We start from the raw sequence: 23,353 nt of genomic DNA on the forward strand, positions 1-23,353 counted from the left end.
GATCCTGGAGGCCCAGGATCGAATCCCACATCGGGCTCCGGTGCATGGAGCCTGCTTCTCCCTCTGCCTGTGTCTCTGCCTCTCTCTCTCTCTGTGTGTGACTATCATAAATAAATAAATTAAAAAAAAAAAAAAAAAAGAACTTCCTCAGACAGATAAACCAATATGTGCATTTAACTGAAGATAACAGAAATGTGAAACGCAGGATCAATAAAAATATATTAAACTATAGATATTTATGGTTAAAAATAATAAATTCAAATGTTATGAAGTAGGTTTGTATTTTCCCATGAAAGTCTAAGACAGGATAAAATTATACCAACATAGTAACATTAACACAAAATTTACTACTTAATCCTACACACATATACACAAGTACACTAACAGTTGCTATGAAGAAATAAATTCTTAATATCCTACTGAGAGCTTAAAAACAAAGAAGTAGCAAAAGCTATTTATTCATGATAATTTGTCCTTGATGACTACTAAAGATGACAATTTTAAATTACTTACCCTTGCAAATCTTTGAGTGGAAGTATAAAAATGATGTCTTACCTGCTGAATTTTAGAAATTAGGAGCAAAGAGTACCTTAGTGGCTTATAGCACAGAATATTAGTAATAACTATAACCAACCTTAACACTACAACATTCAAATGATAATAGTACTTATGTAAAGGATAAAAATAAGCCATGACAAAAATGAATGGGTACTGATTAAGACAATTTCAAAGTTTCAATATACAATCCTAATAATTTAAGAATAGCAGAACATAAATTATTAATCTCATTGGAAGAATAATCCTTTTTTATTCTTTGTGCAAATTTCATTCAACATCATGAAGGAGTTATTTCAGTAACTTTTAGTCTTTTAAGAACACACATAGCAAAGTAGCAAAAATTTTTACCCAACAAAGATGTAATATTTGTGACTGGTAATATTCCAAAGACTTCATTGCTGAAAATCCTGACATACTAATGTTGAGTGTACCTTATCTGTGTTATTCTCAAATCACACATTTCTCTGGGCTTTCTTAATTCAACTGTATTTTATCAACGAGGTCCCCTTTTCAGAATATTGATACAGGTAAAAGAAACCAACGTTAGTTTTGGACTGTCCATACATTCAGCCCCAAGGTAAACACAGCATGCATTTCATTTAAAAGTTTTTAATGTCTTGGGATGCCTATGTGGCTCAGTCAGTTAAGTGTCTGACTCTTAATTTCAGCTCAGGTCATGATCTCAGGATCCTGAGAGTAAGCCCTGTGTTTCAGTATGAAGCCTGCTTGGGATTCTCTCTCTTCCTCTCCCTTTCTCTACTAAAAAAAAAAAAAAAAAAAAAAGTCCTTACTGTCTTGAACACCCCTAATTAAATGTGTGGGTTTTTTGACAGAAGGATCATGTTTTCTAGTATTTATCTTCCCCTTTCCACATGACCTATAATATCAAATGTGTATATGTGTATATATTAATGATCAATAAATAATTTTTGACTGTCCGTCATTCACAATTTCCTATGATTACTTACAAGTATATTTCCTGTATAACTATAGTTTATGGGCAAATGAAGACATTTCCCAAATTTAAAACAATGGAAACGCTTTTCTTTTTGCACTACCTAAAATGTTATAATCTTTTTGAGTCTTTAAATACAGACAGCCTTCAAAGCATTTGGCCTTTAGCCCACCACAAAATTTTTTAAAAAGCATATTTCCTGATTATGTTCTGCTTAGACTAAATTCCCATTCTCAGAGATATAGTGACCTGATACTAATATCCCAGAATTAAAATTATTCTGCAGATAAATATACAATAGATAATCAAGGGTCAATATATATATATATTGGTACTTGTACTCTCTTTATAATGGTTTATTATATCCCCAGAGCAAGGAGTCTGCTCTCTACTTAAAAAAAAAAAAATTCCTCACAAGAGCCAGACACAGAAAAACTTATGTCATATAATTGATAAAGTAGGCATCGAAGTTTATTCACTGTAGTTTACCATCTCTTAGTCCCTAACTTAGAAAGAATGCTATCAGATTTAAGAGCTTTTCTATTCCGTAGATCATTTTAGCTTCTATATAACTCTGAAAGTTACAGCAACATAATTCAAAGGCCAAATGTTTCATTTCTGAAGATGACCCAACTTAAAAAAAAAAAAAATCCAGGAATGAGAAATGTCTCTCAATGTACCATCCTCCAAAAGTGAACTCTGGTTCATTTTGAATAGAAATACCTATTCCACAGGTTCATGCATTTTCTGAATCAAACATCTTTTCTTCCTTTTTGTAAAAACACTATAAATCGACTCAGCCAGATCCCTTGATTACAAAGGGTAAGAGATAAAATGCTTGACTTTCCTCTACTCACAATCAGCATATTTAATACATTATCAAGGACTGAATAACTGACTCAGCTTAAATAGATATGAATAAATAGCAAGTACCTCAAATGATACCTATGATGTATTTGGTTATAGTCTTTCCCCTGAATTAGGAAATAATCCATTAATTGCAAAAATAATGTCTACTTCTTAACACAATGATTTTATAAATTATTGTTGCTTGTGGAATTATTTGTTCTTAAAAACTTCAGATTACTAGTACTTTATGATCATCTTTCTCACCTCATTTCTCCCATGTCAGTTACTTTATTCTTTAATTCAGGTGTTTGAATTACCATAAAATTTTAAGTTATTGGCCCCAGGGGATAATGTCAGTTAATAAAAATTTTGTGAAGTACCACACTCAGCTTTTGTAGCTATATAGTCCATTAGACATATTGCACCTTTTTTTTTTGTTGTTGTTCTCATAAGGCTAAAAGAATACATTTACTTTTAGATGTGCTACATTTTAGTAATCCTGGATTTCAAATGTAAATCATTCATATTAGCAGAGTGAACAGATTATTATAACCAGACTACTAAATACTAAAAGTCTCAAAGAGCCACTAATTTAAGAACAGTTTTTTTTTTTAAGTGAAAAAACCACCCTAAGATTAAAATAAACCACCTCAATTAATGAACTCTTTAGGACTGAAGATTCAGATAATGGAAACCAGTCATGTTCAGAAACAAACCAAGAAAATTCACATAAACCTCCATATTATGTAAGTCATAAAAAACATCTTAGGTATAATGTAGTTCAGTGACAATTCTTCTAATAACCTACACAAATTACAGGGGAGTAGCACCAAATGGATCTTTAACTAGAGTTCTAGGAGCAAGCCCTAAGTTTGGTTCCCTGCTCAGGGGGAGTCTGCTTCTCCCTCCTCCCTCGGCTCTGCTCCTACCCCCGGCTCATGCTCACAGGCTCTCTTCTCAAATAAATCTACAACATGAAGAAGAAAGAAGAAGAAAGAAGAAGAAATGCATCCAAGGAGCATAAATTATAGATTACATAGCTCTGAAATATGGCATAACAGTTGGGAGGTAGGAACAAAAAGCAGCAACCTAAAAAAGATGTATGGTTCAACTAGGAGATCAGGACATCGAATGTTCCTTTCACAGGGATTCCAAGGTTATAACCTGATGGAAGTTCTAGGAGTAAAGAAGAAGCCTATGCCAAATCCTCAGTGAATATAGGGAAGATTGGTGTCAAAAGTTTTGAGGACACAAAACAATGACCTTAGGGGAAGAACTTTGACATATGTATTTTAGCAATTATAGTTAACCCCTAAACAACACAGGTTAGAACTGCACGGATCCACTTCTACACCAATTTTTTAATACAGTACAGTTCTGTAAATGTATTTTCTTTTCCTTATGATTTTCTTAATAACATTTTCTTTTTATTAGCTTACTTTAGTGTAAGAGTACAGTATATATGTAATATACAAAATATGTATTACTTGACTTTGTTATTCCTAAGGTTTCCTGGTCAACATTAGGCTGTCAATAAATTTGGGGGGAGTCAAGAGTTATACAGGGATTTTAAACTATGTGGGAAGTGAGTGCCCTTTGCCTCCATATTATTCTAACATCAACTGCATTTTTTTAAAAGATTTTATTTATTCGAGAGAGTGTGCCCGCGCAGGTGCACATGCACGTGTGCACATGAGTGGGGGGAGGGGAAGAGGGCAAAGCAGACTCCCCTCTGAGCAGGGAGCCCAACATGGAGCTCAAGCCAGGAACCTGGAATCATGACCTAAGCCAAAAGCAGATGCTTAACTAACTGAGCCACCAAGGCATCCCCTCAAACTATATTTGGAAGGAGCAACAGCAAACTAGGAGAAAGGAGATTCTGCTTTTCAGTGTTAAGGCTCCTTCAATGAGTGAAAATGAGGAAAGTGAAACTCACAGTTTTGTTTTGTTTTAGTTAGACTCTTTATTACAAGCACTTTCTCTTAACATAGGAAGAAAATGGAACACATAGGATGGTTTCCAGCGTGGCTCAGGATTTATCTTTGACTATACTTATTGTAAGTGATTCTGAGGAAGGTCCAATAGAGAAATAAGGCATAAGTTTCTCTGCAAAAGATTCATTGAAGGTATATAAATATGATCTGCTACTCAAATTGTAAAATGAAACCTCTCCTAACTTGTAGTCCAGAAAAATGCCAATCTGTCTGAGGTTTCTGGAATCCTCTTGGCCAAGCATACTAGCTCAGAGCTGAATTTGCCAGCAGCCATTGTTCGGGGATGGGGACAAAACAGCATTTCTGGGGAAGGACTCCTTACACACACCTAAGGACCATTCCTCGGTGCCTCATACTTCCACCTGCCAGAAATGCCTGCTGGCGTCAAATCTCTCACAGGGAGATGTTAACAGTCATCAGGGTAATAAGAAAGTAGGATCTGTTTAATACCTGAAGATGAAATCTTAATTTAAGAGAAAAGAGCATCAGGGAAACTACCTCCTCTAGAAGAGAAGAGTCAGGAAACAGGTTTGCTTTTTTTGTGATGGTTTAGGATAAATGGAAGTCATGTATAATGAGATTATCTGGTATAATGTTGCCTTAATTTTGATAGAATCAGAGAGATTCCAGGTATTGGCTGAAGGCCTAATAATGCTTATTCAGGATTACAAAAAAAAATTGTTTTAAAGATTTTTTAAAGGGAAGAATAGTATTCATCATTGGCTAGAGAGGGGTGGTCAGGATCAAATCTGCAGCTATTCTCTTTCTGATGGTCTCTGAGAAATACTAAAACTAATGCAAACAATCATTATATAATCTCTACCCAAAGAGATTATAACCTAGAACTGGTAAGCCTCCTTTTCAAAGTTAACCAGCAATATTTAAGTTGTAGGCTATAGCCCATAAGCATGTTGTGAAAACAGTTTTATGGGTATCGACTAGCAGTTGTTTTAAAATGAAAGTGAAAAGGTCAGTTTTTTGCTTGTAGTAAGGGTGGAGATTGTTAACATGTGTCTCTATGCATGTATTAGTTCACAACATGCATTTTATTTCTTAGAGCAAAATCAAAAAAGTTTTAAAGTCTTTTAAGTTTTATGGTTGCCACTTCTTTCAAAATAGTTGGGTCAATTCAGATTGAAAAGGTCCTTCTAAGTAATCAAACTCAAGGTGTGGACTCTGCCCACTGTTTCTTAAGCTATAGGTTCGATGAAAGAGAAATAACAATTTGAATAAAATATTCAGATTTAAATTGGTTTTACTCATTATAAGTTGACAGGATAGTGATTATCCACAACCCCCCCCCCCCCCCCCCCCCCCCGCCAAGATTTTACTTATTAGAGAGACAGACAAAGTAAGTGCACAGCAGGAGAGGGAGAAGCAGATTCCCTGAATAGAGAGGCAGATTTGGAACTGGATCCCAGGATCCTGGGATTATGACCTGAACCACAGGCAGATGCTTAACCTACAGAGACATCCAGGGGCCCCAGGATAGTAAGTACCTTGTATTAGAGAGCTTAATTACCTAAGCCTATAATTCTGATATAAAAGTTGCTGTTTATTTATTTATTTATTTAGATTTTATTTATTCATGAGAGACACAGAGAGAGAGAGGGAGAAAGAGAGAGAGGCAGAGACACAGGCAGAGAGAGAAGCAGGCTCCATGCAGGGAGCCTGATGCGGGACTCGATCCCGGGTCTCCAGGATCATGCCCAGGGCCGAAGGCAGGTGCTAAACCGCTGAGCCACCCAGGGATCCCCCAAAACTGCTGTTTATTTTTGAAGCCTCATTACAATAAATTCTGGGGCTTTCAGATGGAGCCCTGTATTGGACTCTGTGCTGAGCAGGGAGTTGGCTTGAATATTCTCTCCCTTTAGCCCTCCCCTCACTCTCTCTCTCACTCAAATAAATAAATATTAAAAAAAAAAACAAAAACACCAAAACCCACCCCCACCCCCAAATGAGACAACTTGACTCATGACCATTATTGAAAAGATCAAGTTCTCCACAATGCTTTACACAACAATACTTTTAGGAGAAACTGCTATGCATAAGGAGTCTGAGACGATGTGAAATGATTCAGGCTTTGTTTTTAAGTTCTGTAGGTTTGCTTGTAGCTTACTGAAATACGGACACTGAGAATCTGCTAACTTGTGTAGAATATACAGTACACAGCAAATGGAGTTAAAAATCCTTTTACCTTTTCATATTATTCATGGAAATTTATTCCAGAAAATTTATACAACAAAAAAGTTCTATGAAGGAAAATGTTTAGATCAGTTATATCTATTGTAACATCATTTTCGAAATGAAAATTCTTTTCTAGGGATGCCTGTGTGGCTCAGCGGTTGAGCATCTCCCTTCGTCTCAGAGTGTGATCCCGGGGTTACGAATCAAGTCCCACATTGGGCTCCTTTCAAGGGGCCTGCTTCTCCCTCTGCCTATGTCTCTGCCTCTTTCTCTCTCTCTCTCTGTGTCTCTCATGAATAAATAAAAATAAAAATATCTAAAAAAAAAAAAGAAATTTTTTTCTAAATCCTGAAAGCAGTTCTTAGTTGTTCTATATTGATAATTATAGAAAAGTTTATCCACAAAATGAAAAGATTTCCTGATTGACATGCAACAGGTATAAAATATTTTAAAAGCAATTTTAAGTCAGTATATACTTGTTATATATGTTTTACATATTTATTATATATTAACATATTAATACTATATAACCCACTAAATGAGGTATTTTCAGATATTAAATATCCCGCTTAAAATATTATATTTGACTAATTTCATACTGCATTCATAAATACTGGAAAAGAACTAGACAATGACTTCAAAACTCATTTCTAGGGGTGCTTGGCTTGTTGGTTAAGCGTCTGCCTTCAGCTCAGATCATGATTCCAGGGTCCTGGAATCGACATTCATATCAGGCTCCCAAACCTTCGGGGAGTTTGCTTCTCCCTTCCCTCTGCCCCTTCCCCTCCTGTGCTCTGTCTCTCTCAAATAAATAAAAGATGAATCCTTTTATATACACATATAAATACTCAAATGGCAAGGGAAAATCCAAATTTTAGGTCTCTTTTGCTACAGAATAATTTAGTTATTATGTTTACCTACATTAAAATTTCTATTTTTTTTAAATTTCTATTTTATATCTATAGTAAACACAGCAAACTATAGTCTGTGGGGTCAAATTTGTTCATCAAACATTTCTGTATATCAAGTTTTATTAGAATACAGTGACACACAATCATTTATTTGTTCTCTATGATTGCTTTTTTATTACGATGTTAAGGTAAGTGGCCCACAAAGCCTAAAATATTAATGATTTGGGCTTTTACAGAAAGTTTGCTGACCCCAGATCCATATCATGTTATTCTTTAATTCAAATTGGAACAAAGTGCCCCCCACCCTTGCCAGTGTAGTCATTATAGTTACAGTCTGTACATTTGAGGTCATAGAAACTGGTTTATTTAATGAAGACAAAAACCAAGGAGTTGGACTATAGCAATTGAAAAACACTATTACAGAAGAAGCAAGCAGAAGATTCTAAGAAAAATCTGGTTTTAAGAACCACAATTTTGATATTGACACTGGTACTACAAAGATTTCATCAATGTGCGCCTATTATGTTACTATGAGGGAGAACTATAAAAAGAAACGGATCAAATGATTCTTTCTTTGATATGTATGCACAGGGAGAAAATAAATAGTGCAAGCATAACCTAACTTTGTATCTCAATTAGCTATTAAAAGAAAACAAACTAAGCTCAAATTTAATAAAAGAAAGGAGATACTAAATACTAAAGCAGAAATAAATGAAATAGACTAAAAATAGAAAAGATCAATGAAACTAAGAGCTGACTTTTTGAAAAGATAAACAAAACAGACAAACCGTTAGCTATACTTACCAAGATAAGAGGGAAGAGAACTCAAATAAGTAACATTATAAACAAAAGAAGAGGCATCAAAATGGATACCATACAAATACAAAAGTCCCTAAAAAATATATATATATATTTATATTCCTAGAAACATATAACCCACTAAGATTGACTCATGAAGAAATAGGAAATCTGAATAGATTATTAGGAGATTGGATTAGTAATCAAAATCCTCCCAAATAAAGAGAAGCCTAGGACCAGACAACTTCTCTGGTGAATTTTAACAAACATTTAAAGAATTAATACTAATTCTTTTCAAACACTTCCAAAAACAGAAGAGGAGGAAAGGAGAGAACACTTCCAAACCAGTACTACCCTGATGACAAAACCAGAAAAGGGCACTGCAAGACATGAAAATTACAGGCCAAGGGACGCTCCATCGGTTAAGTGTCTGACTCTTGATCTCAGCTCAGGTCTTGATCTCAGGGTCGTGAGTTCAAGTACCACATTTAAAAAAAATTTAGGCTAACCCTCTTGTACTTGTGATAAACGTAGATTCAAAGTCCTCAACTAAATACTAGCAAACAGAATTCAACAACACATTAAAATAATCAGGATTATATACCATGGTCAAGTGGGATTTATTGCAGAATGGTTCAAAATCTGCCACTCAATGTGATACACATTAACAAAATGAATGATAAAAATCATATGATCATCCTAATACAGAAAAGCATTTTATAAAATTCAAAATCCATTCATGATAAAAAAAAATCTCTCAACAAACTATATATTGAGGGAATGAACATTAATATACTAAAGGCTATATATAAACCCACAGCTAATATCATACTGAATGGTGAAAAGCTTTCCAAGATAAGGAACGAGATAAAGATGCCCAATCTCACCGCTTTTATTCAACATAGTACTGGAATTTGTTAATAAATTTCTATGCTCATGGATTAAAAAAGAATTAATGTGGTTAAAATGTCCACACTCCCCAAAACTATCCACACATTTAATGCAATCCCTATCAAAATTCTAATACTTTTTATAGAAAAAGAACAAACTACCCTAAAATTTGTACAGAATCACAAAACAGTCAAATAGGCAAAGCAAGCTTAAGAAAGAAGACTAAACACCTTGGGGCACCATGCTTCCTGATCTTAAACTATATTGCAAAGAGCTCTAATAATCAAAACAGTATAATACTGGCATAAAAACACATATATTAAAAGAACAGAGAGGGCAGCCCAGGTGGCTCAGCGGTTTAGCGCCGCCCTCAGCCTGGGCGTGATCCTGGAGACCTGGGATTGAGTTCCATGTGGGGCTTCCCTGAATGGAGCTTGCTTCTCCCTCTGCCTGTGTCTCTACCTCTACCTCCCACCCCCCTCTGTCTCTCATGAATAAATAAATAAAATCTTTTTTTAAAAAATAAAGGAACAGAGAGCCCAGAAATAAATTCATGCGCATATGGTCAATTAATTTACAAAAGAGTAGCCAAGAATATTCAATGAAGAAAGGACAGTCATTTTAATAAATGGTGCTGGAAAAACTGGACAGCCACATGCAAAAGAATGAAACTGGACCACTATCTCACATTATATATAAAAATCAGCTCAAAGTGAATTAAAGACTTGAATGTATGATCTGAAACCACAAAACTTCTAGAGGAAAACAGGTGGTAAGCTCCTGGACACTGGTCTTTGCAATAGTATTTTGGATTTGATATCAAAGCAAAGGCAACAAAAGCAAAAATAAACAAATGGGACTACATCAAACTGAAAAGCATCTACACAACAAAGAAAACCACTGACAAAGTGAAGAGGCAACTTACTGAATGGGAGAAAATAAGTGCAAATCATATATCTGATCAGGGGTTAGTATCTAAAATCTATAAAGAACTTACAACTCAACAGCAAAACAAAATAATCTGATTTAAATAAAAGTGAGCAGAGGATCCGAATAGACATTTTTCCAAAGATAACATACACATTTATGAAAAGGTCCTCAACATTACTAAGCATCAGGTAATGCAAATCAAAACCATAAGGAGATATACCTGTTAGAATGGCAAAAAGAAAATAAATAACACATGTTGGTGTTCTTTATGGAGAAAATGTAACCTTGTGCATTGTTGTTGGGAATGTAAATCAGTGTAGCTACTATGAAAAACAGTATGGAGGTTTCTCAAAAAACTGAAATAAGAACTACCATATGATCTAGCAATACCCATGTCTGGGTAGATATCCAAAGGAAATGAAATCACTATCTCAAAGAGATATGCTCCAAAACCTGACCCACCATGATCACTGAAGTATTATTTACAATAGCCAAGACATGGAAACAACTTAAGTTGTTTAGTCTATTGACAAACCAATAAAGAAAAAAGTGTTATATATGTGCACGTGCACACACTCGAATATTATTTACCCATAAAAATGAAGGAAATCATATAATTTGCAATAACATAGATGTACTCTGAGGGCACTGTGCTAAGAGATGGAAGTCAGACAGTAAAAGACATATACTGTATGATCTCATTTATATGTGTAATCTTAAAAAAAAAAAAACGACTCACAGAAACAGAGAACAAATTGGTGGTAGACAGAGACTGGGGTGGGAGGTGAGTGGTGGGTGAAATGGGTACAGGTCAAATGGCACAAACTACCAGGTAGAAGAAAAGTAATTTCTGGAGATGTAATGTATACTATGGTGACTACAGTTAAACAATACTATACTGATATTTGAAAAAGTTGCTAGGATAGTAAGTCTTAAAAGTATTCATCACAAGAAAAAATAAAACCGTGAAGTGATGAATGCTAACTAAATTTACTATAGTAATCATTTTGCAATTTATACATATAACAAATCATGGTACACTCTAATAAAATGTTATATTTTAAATATATTTCAAAAAATAAAAAAGAAATGGTGGTAGCAATGTCTTCAAATATACTGTAAATATAAAGTATATACACATAAAAAGATTTTCCAAAATTACTCTCTTCATTAGATATTTAATAAAAATGGCATAATGGCATTTCTTCATATAAAAACATTAGATTTTGGCTCTTACTAGAAGATTGATTTTGGTCCTCATAACTGAATAAGGTAGGAAGAAAACTGGTTTCTCCATCTTGAAAGTGAATGAACCAAGGCTTTGAAAGGCCAGGATTTATTCAAAATTCTGATATCAGTGCTCTTTGTACTATCATTTATAATGGAGTTAAGAGAATTTTCAATTTCCAACATCAGAAGCTAGAGAAGGCTAGTTTTTTTGTAGGTAGAGGAGGGGATCTGGATTTAAAAATCCACATTAAAAAAAATCCACATTATATCATATTATACAGTATATCATAGATAGTGTGTTATATACTATTACTCTATTATTCTAACATAACGAATTCTCTAATTCTAAAAAAAAAAGTTATTGAAACCATCCTCTACAAAAGGGTTGATATAAATATTAAGATAATGATGCCTACCTGATATTATCATACTAAATTATACTATGTACTACTACATTAGACATACAGTTGACCTTGAATAACATGGTCATGATCTACACAAGTCCACTTATACACAGATTTTTTCTAATACAGTATAATACTATAAATTTATTTTCCCTTCCTTATGATTTTAATAATGTTTTCTCTAGCTTACTCTATTATTATAAGATTATAGTATATAATATATAGGAATACAAAATATATGTTAATCAATTGTTTCTGTTATCAGTGAGTTCTGGTCAATAGGCTGTTGGTATGTTAAGTTTTAGCAGTCAAAAGTTTTACATGGATTTTCAAGCGCATGGGGGCCAACGACCCTAACATCCATGTTGTTAGAAGGTCAATTATACATTAGACTATATAATAATATTAACTTATTACTACAATAATATATTAACAATTTAATATACTATGACATAGTATACTATCATCTTTCAAGTAGGTATTTGTTATCTTAGCACAGGTCTCAGGCTCTTGGAGGATTTCAGTAACATTTTTTAGAGCAAGAGGGAATTCAGTATGTTAGAGTACTGATTGTTTCTTCAAAAATAGGAGGTTCTTTCACAATTATTTACCCTCAACCATATTTTATAACATATTTCTAACATATCGGAAAACCTTATAGAAGCTTTGTCTTTGAGCTGGCTTGAGAAATGGAAAGAGAAAGATAAAAAAACACCTCTAGTAAATTTTAATACATTTAATTTTTATGAAAAAAATTATACTTAATCTCTTTAAATCAGGAGCAATTATTAAGCAAAATGTGAACTAAAAATTTTCTATGAACAGAAATCATGGACAAAAGTTTTCAAAATACTGCTATAAAAATCACACCCAACAACAGTTAGGTATATATTATGCCTTCTGTAATAAATATTCTCCAAATGTTTTCTAAAGATACCATTGATAATAAGGTCTTTACAGAAACTGAAAATTTTGGTTTATTGAAAAGGATTTTATAAAACTGTTCAAATGAATCAAAATAAATTTCTACTGCAGCACTATTAAAGATTCTGAATATTACTTTACGAAGAATTCCTCAATTTAGAAATTCATCAACTATGCCAAAAATTCACCCTGAGACAGTAGTTTCTCTCAAACTTACAGAAGCCTAGAATCTCAAACACAATCCAACTAGATTGTTCAATGCCACATAAAAGGCAGCCAATTAATGTACTTTTGTGATCAATACTGAGTAGTGTAACTGGTAGTAGTAACTGAGGCGAAATAATGTGACTGCAACCATTACCTAATCAAATGAACACTAGATTTTAAACACTCTTGACTATCGGAGCTGCTACATTAGTACACATTCCCAGTAAAAACCATGTTCAGTAATGGTTTAACTGTTTAAAGGCCATGATCTCAAACAGGGATGGTATGGGATATTTCTGAAAAGTACTGAGTACAAGTGATGTAAAGCACTAAACTTGTTGAAAGGAAGTAGGTGGAGGCAAAACAAATTATTTCCTTGTATATAAAGGTAAAATATTGTGAGACACTCTGGAATTGTTAATAACCAAAATCAAATTGTTAAGGCTTGTAATTACTGATACTAAGCTGTTAACAATATGTAACATGCCAGTCTTAAAGACTGCCTAACTTTATATTATTTTAATTGGAGATATATTGTACATTAGGGTATATTAGGATAATATTCTGAATAAAAATATTTTAATAAAGGTTATTTTTGACATTTAATATACTGAAGTATATTATAATAGAAGATCTTTTAGAAATTTAAAAGGTTTTACAAAGATTATGTTGGTTCTCCATACCCATCCCCTGCTTGAAGAGGAAGAAACAAGGTAATGGTAGGAAGACAGAAGATGATAGAAGCATCATGAGAGTAGAAGTGATACTGAACCAATCTATAATAGCTATAGAGCAAAATAAAGGGAAAGGGTAATTAGACATAAGTAAGAGTAAGTCTTCTTGGGATCTTAACAAAAAGTAGGTAGTTGACTGGGTAAAACGAGTTATTACAAAGTTTAGGAACAGAATGCTGAAAATTATGTAGCTCTTGAGCTAGGGTCTATTGGTGGGAACATAAAAGATGAATACACAATTTTAATCTGCACACAAAGCCTTTTCTGAAACATGATGGCAATACAGTCACTCAACAGTTATTAAATAAGCTCTAAGTATGTACTAGGTATTATGCTAGGTACGAGGGATATACACAGATCCCCACAGAAATCAATTAAAATATAACTATGCAAATTTACATATAATATGTTCACACAGATGACAAAAATAACCAATACATATTAGGAGTCATAAATCTATATCCCTATCATTCTAAATTTATCGGCTTAAAGCATACTCAAGGAATTTTAAACTACCCTAAAGAATGAATATTTTAAATATGGACATCAGGTAAAATATATAAAAAGATGGAATTTCATGGCTCTTCCAAAAAGGAAAATCTACCAAAAACTTTGGCCACGGGATCCCTGGGTGGCGCAGTGGTTTGGCGCCTGCCTTTGGCCCAGGGCGCGATCCTGGAGACCCGGGATCGAATCCCACATCGGACTCCCGGTGCATGGAGCCTGCTTCTCCCTCTGCCTATGTCTCTGCCTCTCTCTCTCTCTCTCTCTCTCTCTCTCTGTGACTATCATAAATAAATAAATAAATAAATAAATAAATAAATAATTAAAAAAAAAAAAAACAACTTTGGCCTGAGAAATCAACCACAAAACTATCACAACAACATTCAATCTAATTCCTTTACTCAGAAAAAAACACCAATATGTCAGAATATGTGATTTTCTATAACTCTCCAAAAGAAAATTCCAAGTAATGTGTATTACACAAAGGACCAATAATTCTCAACCGTGCTTCCCATTCATGTAATTTTAAAAATTCACTAGTGTGTAACTCTGCTATTGCTAACTTAGTAGCAGAGGTCTAAAACAAAACCAAAATTAGTATATTAAAAAGTAACAGATATGAATTCTAAGGTATAAATAAAACCAAATGATATCTACATGGGATCTTGAAATAAATCTAAGCATTAAAATAATATTTTTTGATGAAAAGGTCCACTTAAGTATAATTGCAGATTTAGCAATATAAGTGTGTATATATACGTACCTGCACATGTATACACACACACACACACACACACACACACACACACCCTACTCTAACAGGCAGACACACCCAGAAAGCCTACTTAGTAACATGAACATATCAAGTATACACATTTGTGTTAAAGGTACATTTATGAGAAACATGGATTAGTATTAAGAAGTTTACATTCACAGGCAATGAAAAAACCATGGAAAGAGTACAGCAGTTACTATTAGGAGTACTGTGTTAGGAGCTATATTCATTTCTTGATGCTCAGTTGTAAAGATTCTTTGTTAGGACAGAGCTTAGAAAGCAAGGGTAGCATAAGCTGACAGAGGGCAGGGGAGAAAAAGATGGTCCAGATCAAGGGACAAGAGGGTACCACTTTCCATCTTTCCATCTAACTCTTCTAAAATTGTATACCTATACTCTTTAGTTTACACTGTATATAAAGCCACTCCCAAACTTCCAGTAAAAAATTTAAAAAACAATCTTTATCTAAAAGAAAACAATTCTAGCGATGGCCACTATATTCTAACAACTTCTTTTACATAAACAATTCTGAAGAGATGCATTCAAGTTAATTAATAAAGACTAAAGTCTTAATTTTTTTGTTAAGTCTGACAGCTATAATTTAAAATCTGAAAGTTTTACAAAAAAGTACAAATGTTAGTGACAGACAATCTTTTTTCATTTTTAAAACATAAAACCAAATAGTGAAAAACTAAATATTTGATAAAGATCAAGTAATAATAAAAAAAGACTGATTATGACAAGTCACTTCTTTGAATACACAGTTCTTAGTGACACTATGTTCTAATTGAGCTTTTTTTATAGACAAGATACAACATTTTACAAAAATAATAACAACCATTACACCTTTTGGATCTCCTAATACACCACAGTACTATGTAATACAACTTTTTGTGATGATGAAAATGTTCTCTAGCTGTGTTAATAAGGGAGCCACTTGTCACATGTGGCTATTGAGGATATGAATTCTTAATTTTATTTAAACTAATTTCCATTTAAATAGCTAAAGAGGCTAGTGACTATCCTATGGAACAGCATAATTCAAGAGCTTATTTATAAGTAAATATAAATCTAAATTCTTAATGAATCTCTTTCACAGAATGAGAACTTAAAAACCTCTATTGCCTTAAAATCGGTATCTTCATGTATTTATATCACATGGGCTACATAGGTCTTGGTACACACCATCATCAAATTTTATATGTATATATGTAAATTATATATACATGTGTATACATGTAGATACACTTAGATATTTTAAAAGCAATATACAAAGGAACACAAAACTATATTTTCTGCACAAACTGCCACTGTATTTTCAACACTTAAGACTTTTTTCCTGAAATAATTCTACTCAAGTAACCAAAGAATTTAACTCAGCAACCATATAATAAACAAAACAAAAAAACCCAGCCCCAAACCTCACCAACTAGTGATTTAACCTGATTAAAGAGGTTGACTATTCCTTAAGACAAAAAAGGCAAAACTATGCATTTTTTAAATAAAATATCTGTAACTGACCACCTCTTCCACAAAAAGGGAAATAACCTTTCTATAATTTCTAAATTATATAAATTTAAACTATGCATCAACAATTAACTCAGAGATAGGTATGTAAGAAAACAGCACTATGAGACACAATATTCTTAAGAACTTATAACATTGATTTTTGTTTACGATATAGCTTTAGAGATGTTAGAAATTAAAATTCAATTTACTACCTCCTTGTAGAATGAAATATCTCTATAGTCTAAATAGCTTTTTAGAAAGTTGTTACATTTATCCATTCTAATCATTCATTTGATTAATGAGCAACTTTCAAAAATACCTGAAATAACTAAACAACAAAAGAACTTAGCTCTGTGTACCAAAGTAAAAATCATGATTTATAGTGAGTAGTTCAAGTAGGGGTAGAAGACAAAGAATTTTCAAACAACTTTTTATTTATATTGCTGAAAACAATTCACTGTTTTATATAAATGTCATATTTTCCTGTAGCAGTGTTTTTTATAAATTTCAATTTTTTAAATCCTTAGTAACCCTAAAACTCAAACAAAAACTAGATAGAAGTATTCTTACCTTTATTTGACTTTGATGGTTTATTCTTGATAGGTTTAAGGGAACTTCTTGATTTATCTTCTCTATCTTTAATAAGTTTCTGAACATCATCCAAAGACAGTTTTTGTAGGACAACTACAGGCTTAGCTCCTTTATTTAGATCTTCAACTAATCCCATTTTTTCTACTTTGTCTTTCTGCTCTCCTTTCATTTCCATTTTCTTTGTCTCCTGAGTAATATTACCATCTTTATCCCTCTTGATTTTTGGAATGACAAAATTTTTCAATGCACCAGACCTGCCCCCCAACAAGTAACTTGGAAATTCTGCCTTATTGTCAGGATGCGTTTTATTACTGTCTACTTTACTCTTATTACCCTCTGTCCTTTTGTCATCTTTACTGTTTGGTGATTTAAAACCAGGCTTATCAGGTCTTGATTTATTTGAATCTCCTTGTTTAACACGAGGACTGTCAGGCCTTGATTTTTGCTCCCCAGAAGATGGTCTTTCCCTTGAGTCCCCTGATTCATGTCTATGTTTTCTTTCTAGTTTATCAGGTTTTGAACCATCAGATTTAATGCCATGTTCATTTCTATTAGAGGATCTCAATGTTTCTGGTCTTCGAACCCTAGACTGATCCCCCCGATGTCGCTCTGATTCACTTCTGTCATCTGATTTTTGTTTACTATCATGGTCGCGTCTTAATGACTCAGAAATAGATCGCCCATCAGGTCTCTGCTTTAAGGCTTCAGCTCGTTCTGATTTTAACCGAGGTGAATCAGATTTAATATCCTGTTTATGTTTAGACACTTCAGGTTTTTTCTCTGTTGATGGCTTTCCAGAATCCCTCCTATTTTCATGTCTATGTTTTGGTGTTTCAGGCCGACCTTCATTTTTTTGCTTTGGAGTTTCAGGTCGGCCCTCACCTTTCTGCTTTGGAGTTTCAGGTCGTCCATCACTCTTCTGTTTTGGGGTTTCAGGGCGCCCATCACTCTTTTGTTTTGGAGTTTCAGGTCGGCTTTCACCCTTTTGTTTTGGGGTTTCGGGTCTTGCCTTTGTTGTTTCTGATTTGCCATTATTTTGTTTGTTGTCATTTGGTTTTATGTCAGACAGTTTATTTTCATTCTGTTTAGGTTCGACTGTGGTGCTCTCATTTTGTTTGGATTCATTTGTTTTGCTCTCATTCTGTTTAGGTTCTTCTGTTTGTGTCTCAATTTTAGTTTCTAACTTACTTTCACTTGATTTTGTCTCCACCAATCTGTTTTCATTTGGTTTAGATTCTGCCAATCTACTTTCATTTTGTTTCGTTTCACTCTTTGAAAGCTCAGAATCAGACTTTTTTTTAGGAGTCTCAGGATGGTTTTCTGGTGTAGCTTTAAGATTTCCAATAATATCTTCCTGAAGAACAGAAATAGGTGCATCATTACATTGTTTGATTTCTTCAGGCTTTTTTATGGAGTCTGAATCCTGAGTTATAGAAGCCTGAGAGTCCACTCTTCCTGCCTGATGAAGATCAATGCTAACCATTAATGCTGGCCTTGACCCATTTCCCGTAGAACCCGTCTCCTGAGAAGCTGGTCTATTACCTCCTGTAGCACCCCCAGCCTCCTGTGGGTAAGAATCTTGTTTTCTTTTTTTCAAAGGCTTATCTGAAATTTAAAGATAAATATTCAGTATCAGTAATAGACATATATTCTTATTTTATTAAAAGCCATATGGACTTTGATATTTAATCCACAATGTTTTTTAAAATGTGGTGAATGCAAATGTCAATATGCATGTATAAAATAGCAGGCATGAATCACATAATATTTTTAAACCAAGGTTTAAGGAAATATTCATGCTTGCTGTACCTCAATAAATACTAGCGACTATAGTAACAAGAATTTAACAGCATATATGTTGAGTATATAAATAAGCCCAAGAGTATAAAATAAATAGAACTTATCATACATTAAACACAAACATATATTTATGTTTGTATATGTAAATGATAAACCGAATTCTTCACATAAGAATAAGGTAACCAGTTATAAATCACATGTTCTCATTTAAGATCATTTTAACCATCAAACCAAAGACTAAGTGCACCACATCTGCTAAGATACAAAATAGGAAACATAAGCTTTTACAACATGTAAGACAAATATGGAAAAGGATAAAACCCAAAAGAAAATAGAAATCACGCCACTGAAAAAACGTAAATGAGGAGACTAAAGGGAAAAAATAAACCCAGTTTAATAGTTTGTCATTAACCTCTGATCCTGGATTCAAATTCTTCAAGGTATCAACAGCACAAATGGAATTTAAAAGCTAATACACAATTAGAAGTATATTTAAAATAAGGAAACATCAATATTATAAGTATAAAAGTGAGACGCATATAAGGACTTTTTAGATAAATCCTGTCTTAAAAGCCACTTCTACTTAAGAAAAATGCTTTGGTTTTTCAATGCTATGTTCTAAAGATCTATATCTTGGCCTCAGTAAGAAATAATTTATGGTAAACTGAAATGTAAAGACAAAAATACACACAAACACAAATCTACCACCACAATAAAATGTCAAAGTATTTTTAAGTCATGTATTTCTGTGCATGATTCCACTTGACTCAAGAGGCTGCTAGGTCATTTTCTATAAATTGAATCTCTAGTTAGTTCTTGGGAATAGTTATATTATAGCTTAAAGTTCTGTCTGCTTTTAATATTTACTTGCTGAATTGCCTGGCTTTGTTTTGATGGGCATTTTAAATCATTTTTATAGGAGAATCTCTAGATTCCCTTATGATATTCATTAATGTGATATATCATTTAAGAAAAACAAGGTTAAAAGTCAAAATGACCACTGAAAAATAACATCTTATTGTTAGAAAACTAAGTTCGAAAAAACAAAAACCCTTAATGGTAACTGCTTTTATACACCAAAGTTCCATCATTTTGTTTTAAAGTGAGATGCAGCAGTCCATTCTAGCTTAAAATCTAGTAAAATCTTTTACTAAAATTTAACTCAAATATTTGCTAGTAATTTTTTGCAGACATAGGTCATTCTGGTTCTTAGTTATTCAGAAGTCAAGTTTACTGTCATATATGTTCCATTTGTAAAATACATGATATTAATAAAGTATCTTACCATCTACTTTTCCCAGTTAAAACTACGCTGGCAAGAACTTATATGAAACTTTCTGTCTCGATACTTAAGAAAGCGCTCAGAATATTAATTTATGTTTCCTTAATTTTATTTTGTAATGTTTTACCACACAAAATAATCTTCATATCTTGCCATAGGGCACACCAAATCATTATTATCTCATAAATGGGATGCTTTATCACCTTATACCCTTTAGCCTTTAGGACTAGAATCTAGAAATTGAATAGTATAATCTAGTTGAAGATTTTTATATTTTTCAATGAAACATGCTGTGAAAGCCATTAAAATGGTAACTTAAACACACTTAAAAACCATAATGACATCATAGATCTCAGGCAACTTGAAGATTTCTCTCAAGAAATCTGTGGCTCATTCTTTTATTAATATGAACAATCAGTCTTTCTTCTGAACATTAACATTAAAATATCTTGAAGGCTAAATTTTAAAGGATTACAAAATACCCAAGAGTTTATGTATCATTAACCTCATTTCAATTATCGTTTATCATTAAAATGGAAATTTAGCATAGTTTAACTTCAAAAAAATTGTTATGTTTGATTTAGTTAAACTATAGATGCTGTGATTATTTATAATAAAAATGTATGAAAGCATTTGCACATGAGTAATATATTAAGATTGGGAAAGACCTTGTAATTTTTTCCATTATGCACAATAAATTGCTAAATACAAAATTTTATTTTTTCAACTATTGAAAAGTACATCACCTCTTCTGTAAAACTGGGAAAAATTCCATTACTGCTGCAAGGATTCTTGAATATGTTAAGAGCACGCAGGTCTGATTCACTTGATCTGATTCAGTTCCACCATGAACTTATTCCTGTAAAGTGGCTCTGAATCTGCACATCACTTTTGTCTATCCACTTTTGTTATTAGTCTTCATTACATCATAACCTTCACCTAATGATGGAAAGCCATCTCTATAAAGATTAATTTCAATATCTGGGACACTGATTATCTTTAAGCGCTCTTCAGCATTGGGTATCACAAGTTTAGCTATCAGAATGCATACAATCTTGAAGAAAATGCATACAGAAAGATACCATCATTTCAAAACCAACAATATTTGTCATCTAAGATGCTGATATGTAAATAAGATCCAGCCGTTAGAGAAATTCTGAACTTGAGTATGCTTATAGGAAAACACTACATCACTTGCTTAAATCTACAAGTGATAACTGAAAACACTTAGAACAACACAATTATACACATAGTAGCCACTTATGAAAAATTAAAACATCCCACCCCTAAACCGTAGTATAAACTAAGTGGCTAACTGTCCTATTTCCATCTAGTCTCCTATATCAAATGACAATAGATCATTTATGTTTTATAAGGGTTATAGTGTAAGAATACTGTAAAATTATAAAAGACATTAGTAGCTAGGCTAGGCCATTCCTCATACTTACTAACTTGGAAAGTGGACCTTGGGAAAAGATGAAATAGGCAAAGATGACAAAGAAACCCCCTCTTTGACAAAAGAAAGCAGGAATTTTCAGCACATGAAGGATATTAATGTCTACAATAGGTCATCCCGGAAGCAAAGATGAACAGCCTTTAAAATTAATTTATGTAATTAGACACCGAAAATATGAGCAAAAGATTGAGCAAAAAGGTCCTTTAAGAATATTATAAAATAGTAGGTTACAGAGAGTTAACCTATCAGTGTATATAAAACTATCCAAAGAAGGGAGAACAGGCCAAGGGACATAAATACGTAGCAGCCAGAAAAGTGTCCTCTATGTGTGGAACAGAGGTACGTTACGTCCTGCCACAGCCTAGGTAAAATATTTCTTTTTCTTTTTTTTTTTTTTTTGGTAAAATATTTCTTAAGAGTACTCTATCCCTTTTCTTGAACTCCATTTGATCAAACAACCATGTGTGTTAAACTTTCTAATCTTATTTACAAGGCATAGTTTTTTTCATTTCTGGTCTATTGAAAGGAATGCTTCTCTCATTACAAATGAATATAATGGAAAACAAGATCAGAACCTAGAACAGAACTCTCAGTAAAATAAGTAGTCTTTTTTGTTCCTTACCACCATCAATACAATAGTTACAAAGTTCTCAGTGCCATACCGTAGAATGCAGTAAATATCAATTTCACAATTTAGTCCTAAAATGCAGTGGTAACTAGTAATAAACTCATTTCAAAGAAATATTTCATTTCTCAAGGGCTGACTATAAAATTACCACTTCAGAAAATGTTGTGTTTACTTATGATCCTACCTACAGTCTTAGAGCAACATACCAGACCCTTATTCTTTCCAAAATCTCAAGATAATTGCTTATGTATAAAACACTATCCCATCACACAGTGCAGAAACTGAATACAAAATGAGGTTCAAATCACAGATATTAGGTGGCACCTAAATTCCAATAAAGCCACAAAATAATGGAAGACACCAAATAATGGGAGCATGGCTTTCAGCAAACAAGTCAGAAATGACAGCACTAGTATGAGGTTGGCAAAATCAACATACCCAATTTGGGAAAATACACATACTAACTCATCTAAAACAAACTACAAATTAGGTAGTTTCAATGAACATCCATTGCTTTAATCGTTATAGCACCAGATACCTCTGTAGGTCAACTTACAGAGTTCAAAATTGTAAGTCCTTTCTGCTCACTCAACTCTTCAATTAACCTTTGTTATGGCCACACTATCATAGATTACAGAGAAAACTGATTAAATAATTAAAAGTAAAATATACATTACAAATTTCTGAATGAACAGTATGCTGTTTGCTGAATTTATTTCACCTCACAAAAGTTAGTAGTCTAAAATAAGTTTGCTATTATGCAATTAGCCATATTTACTATCCTTATTTTCACTCAGTTTTTAAAACTTCAACAGATTGATACAATAAAAGTTCAGGAAAGTAAAAAAAAAGAAAAGAAAAGAAAAGAAAAGAAAAGAAAAGAAAAGAAAGAAAAAGAAAGGAAAAGTTCATTATTTCTTGTTTCTGTTCCTATTATTAAAAAATAGTTTAAAGAATTAAGCTCCTTTTTGAGAACATAATTTCCCAAAACAGATTAAAACATCATGTAAAAATTCATTTATCAAAGCAACTAATATTTATCAGTCAGGAAACTACAATTTTATGTTTCTTGCATAACTGTCAGAGAATTCAGGGATTTGGGATTAATACTTTCAAGAGAAGTTAAATAATGCTGCTTTCTTCATTTGCCAGGCATATACTTTTACAAGAGGTTAGAGGAGGAGATACATTTTGGAATTCATATAGTTATTGTTTCCTGAACTCCTCATTACCAAA

At 33.0% G+C, this 23,353-nt stretch overlaps 1 protein-coding gene across 2 annotated transcripts in view; it reads right to left on the reverse strand.

Annotated features, from left to right (window-relative positions):
• NIPBL (NIPBL cohesin loading factor) overlaps positions 1–23,353 on the reverse strand; it is a 201,103-nt gene that overhangs the window by 68,457 nt on the left and 109,293 nt on the right. For both annotated transcript variants that reach the window (XM_026016660.2, XM_026016661.2), the window contains exon 10: positions 16,931–18,556. In XM_026016660.2, coding sequence (XP_025872445.1) covers positions 16,931–18,556 — 1,626 coding nt within the window. The remainder of the gene's footprint in view (positions 1–16,930; positions 18,557–23,353) is intronic.

Source organism: Vulpes vulpes, chromosome 4 (genome assembly GCF_048418805.1).
Source record: "Vulpes vulpes isolate BD-2025 chromosome 4, VulVul3, whole genome shotgun sequence".
In the NCBI taxonomy this organism is placed as follows: domain Eukaryota; kingdom Metazoa; phylum Chordata; class Mammalia; order Carnivora; family Canidae; genus Vulpes; species Vulpes vulpes.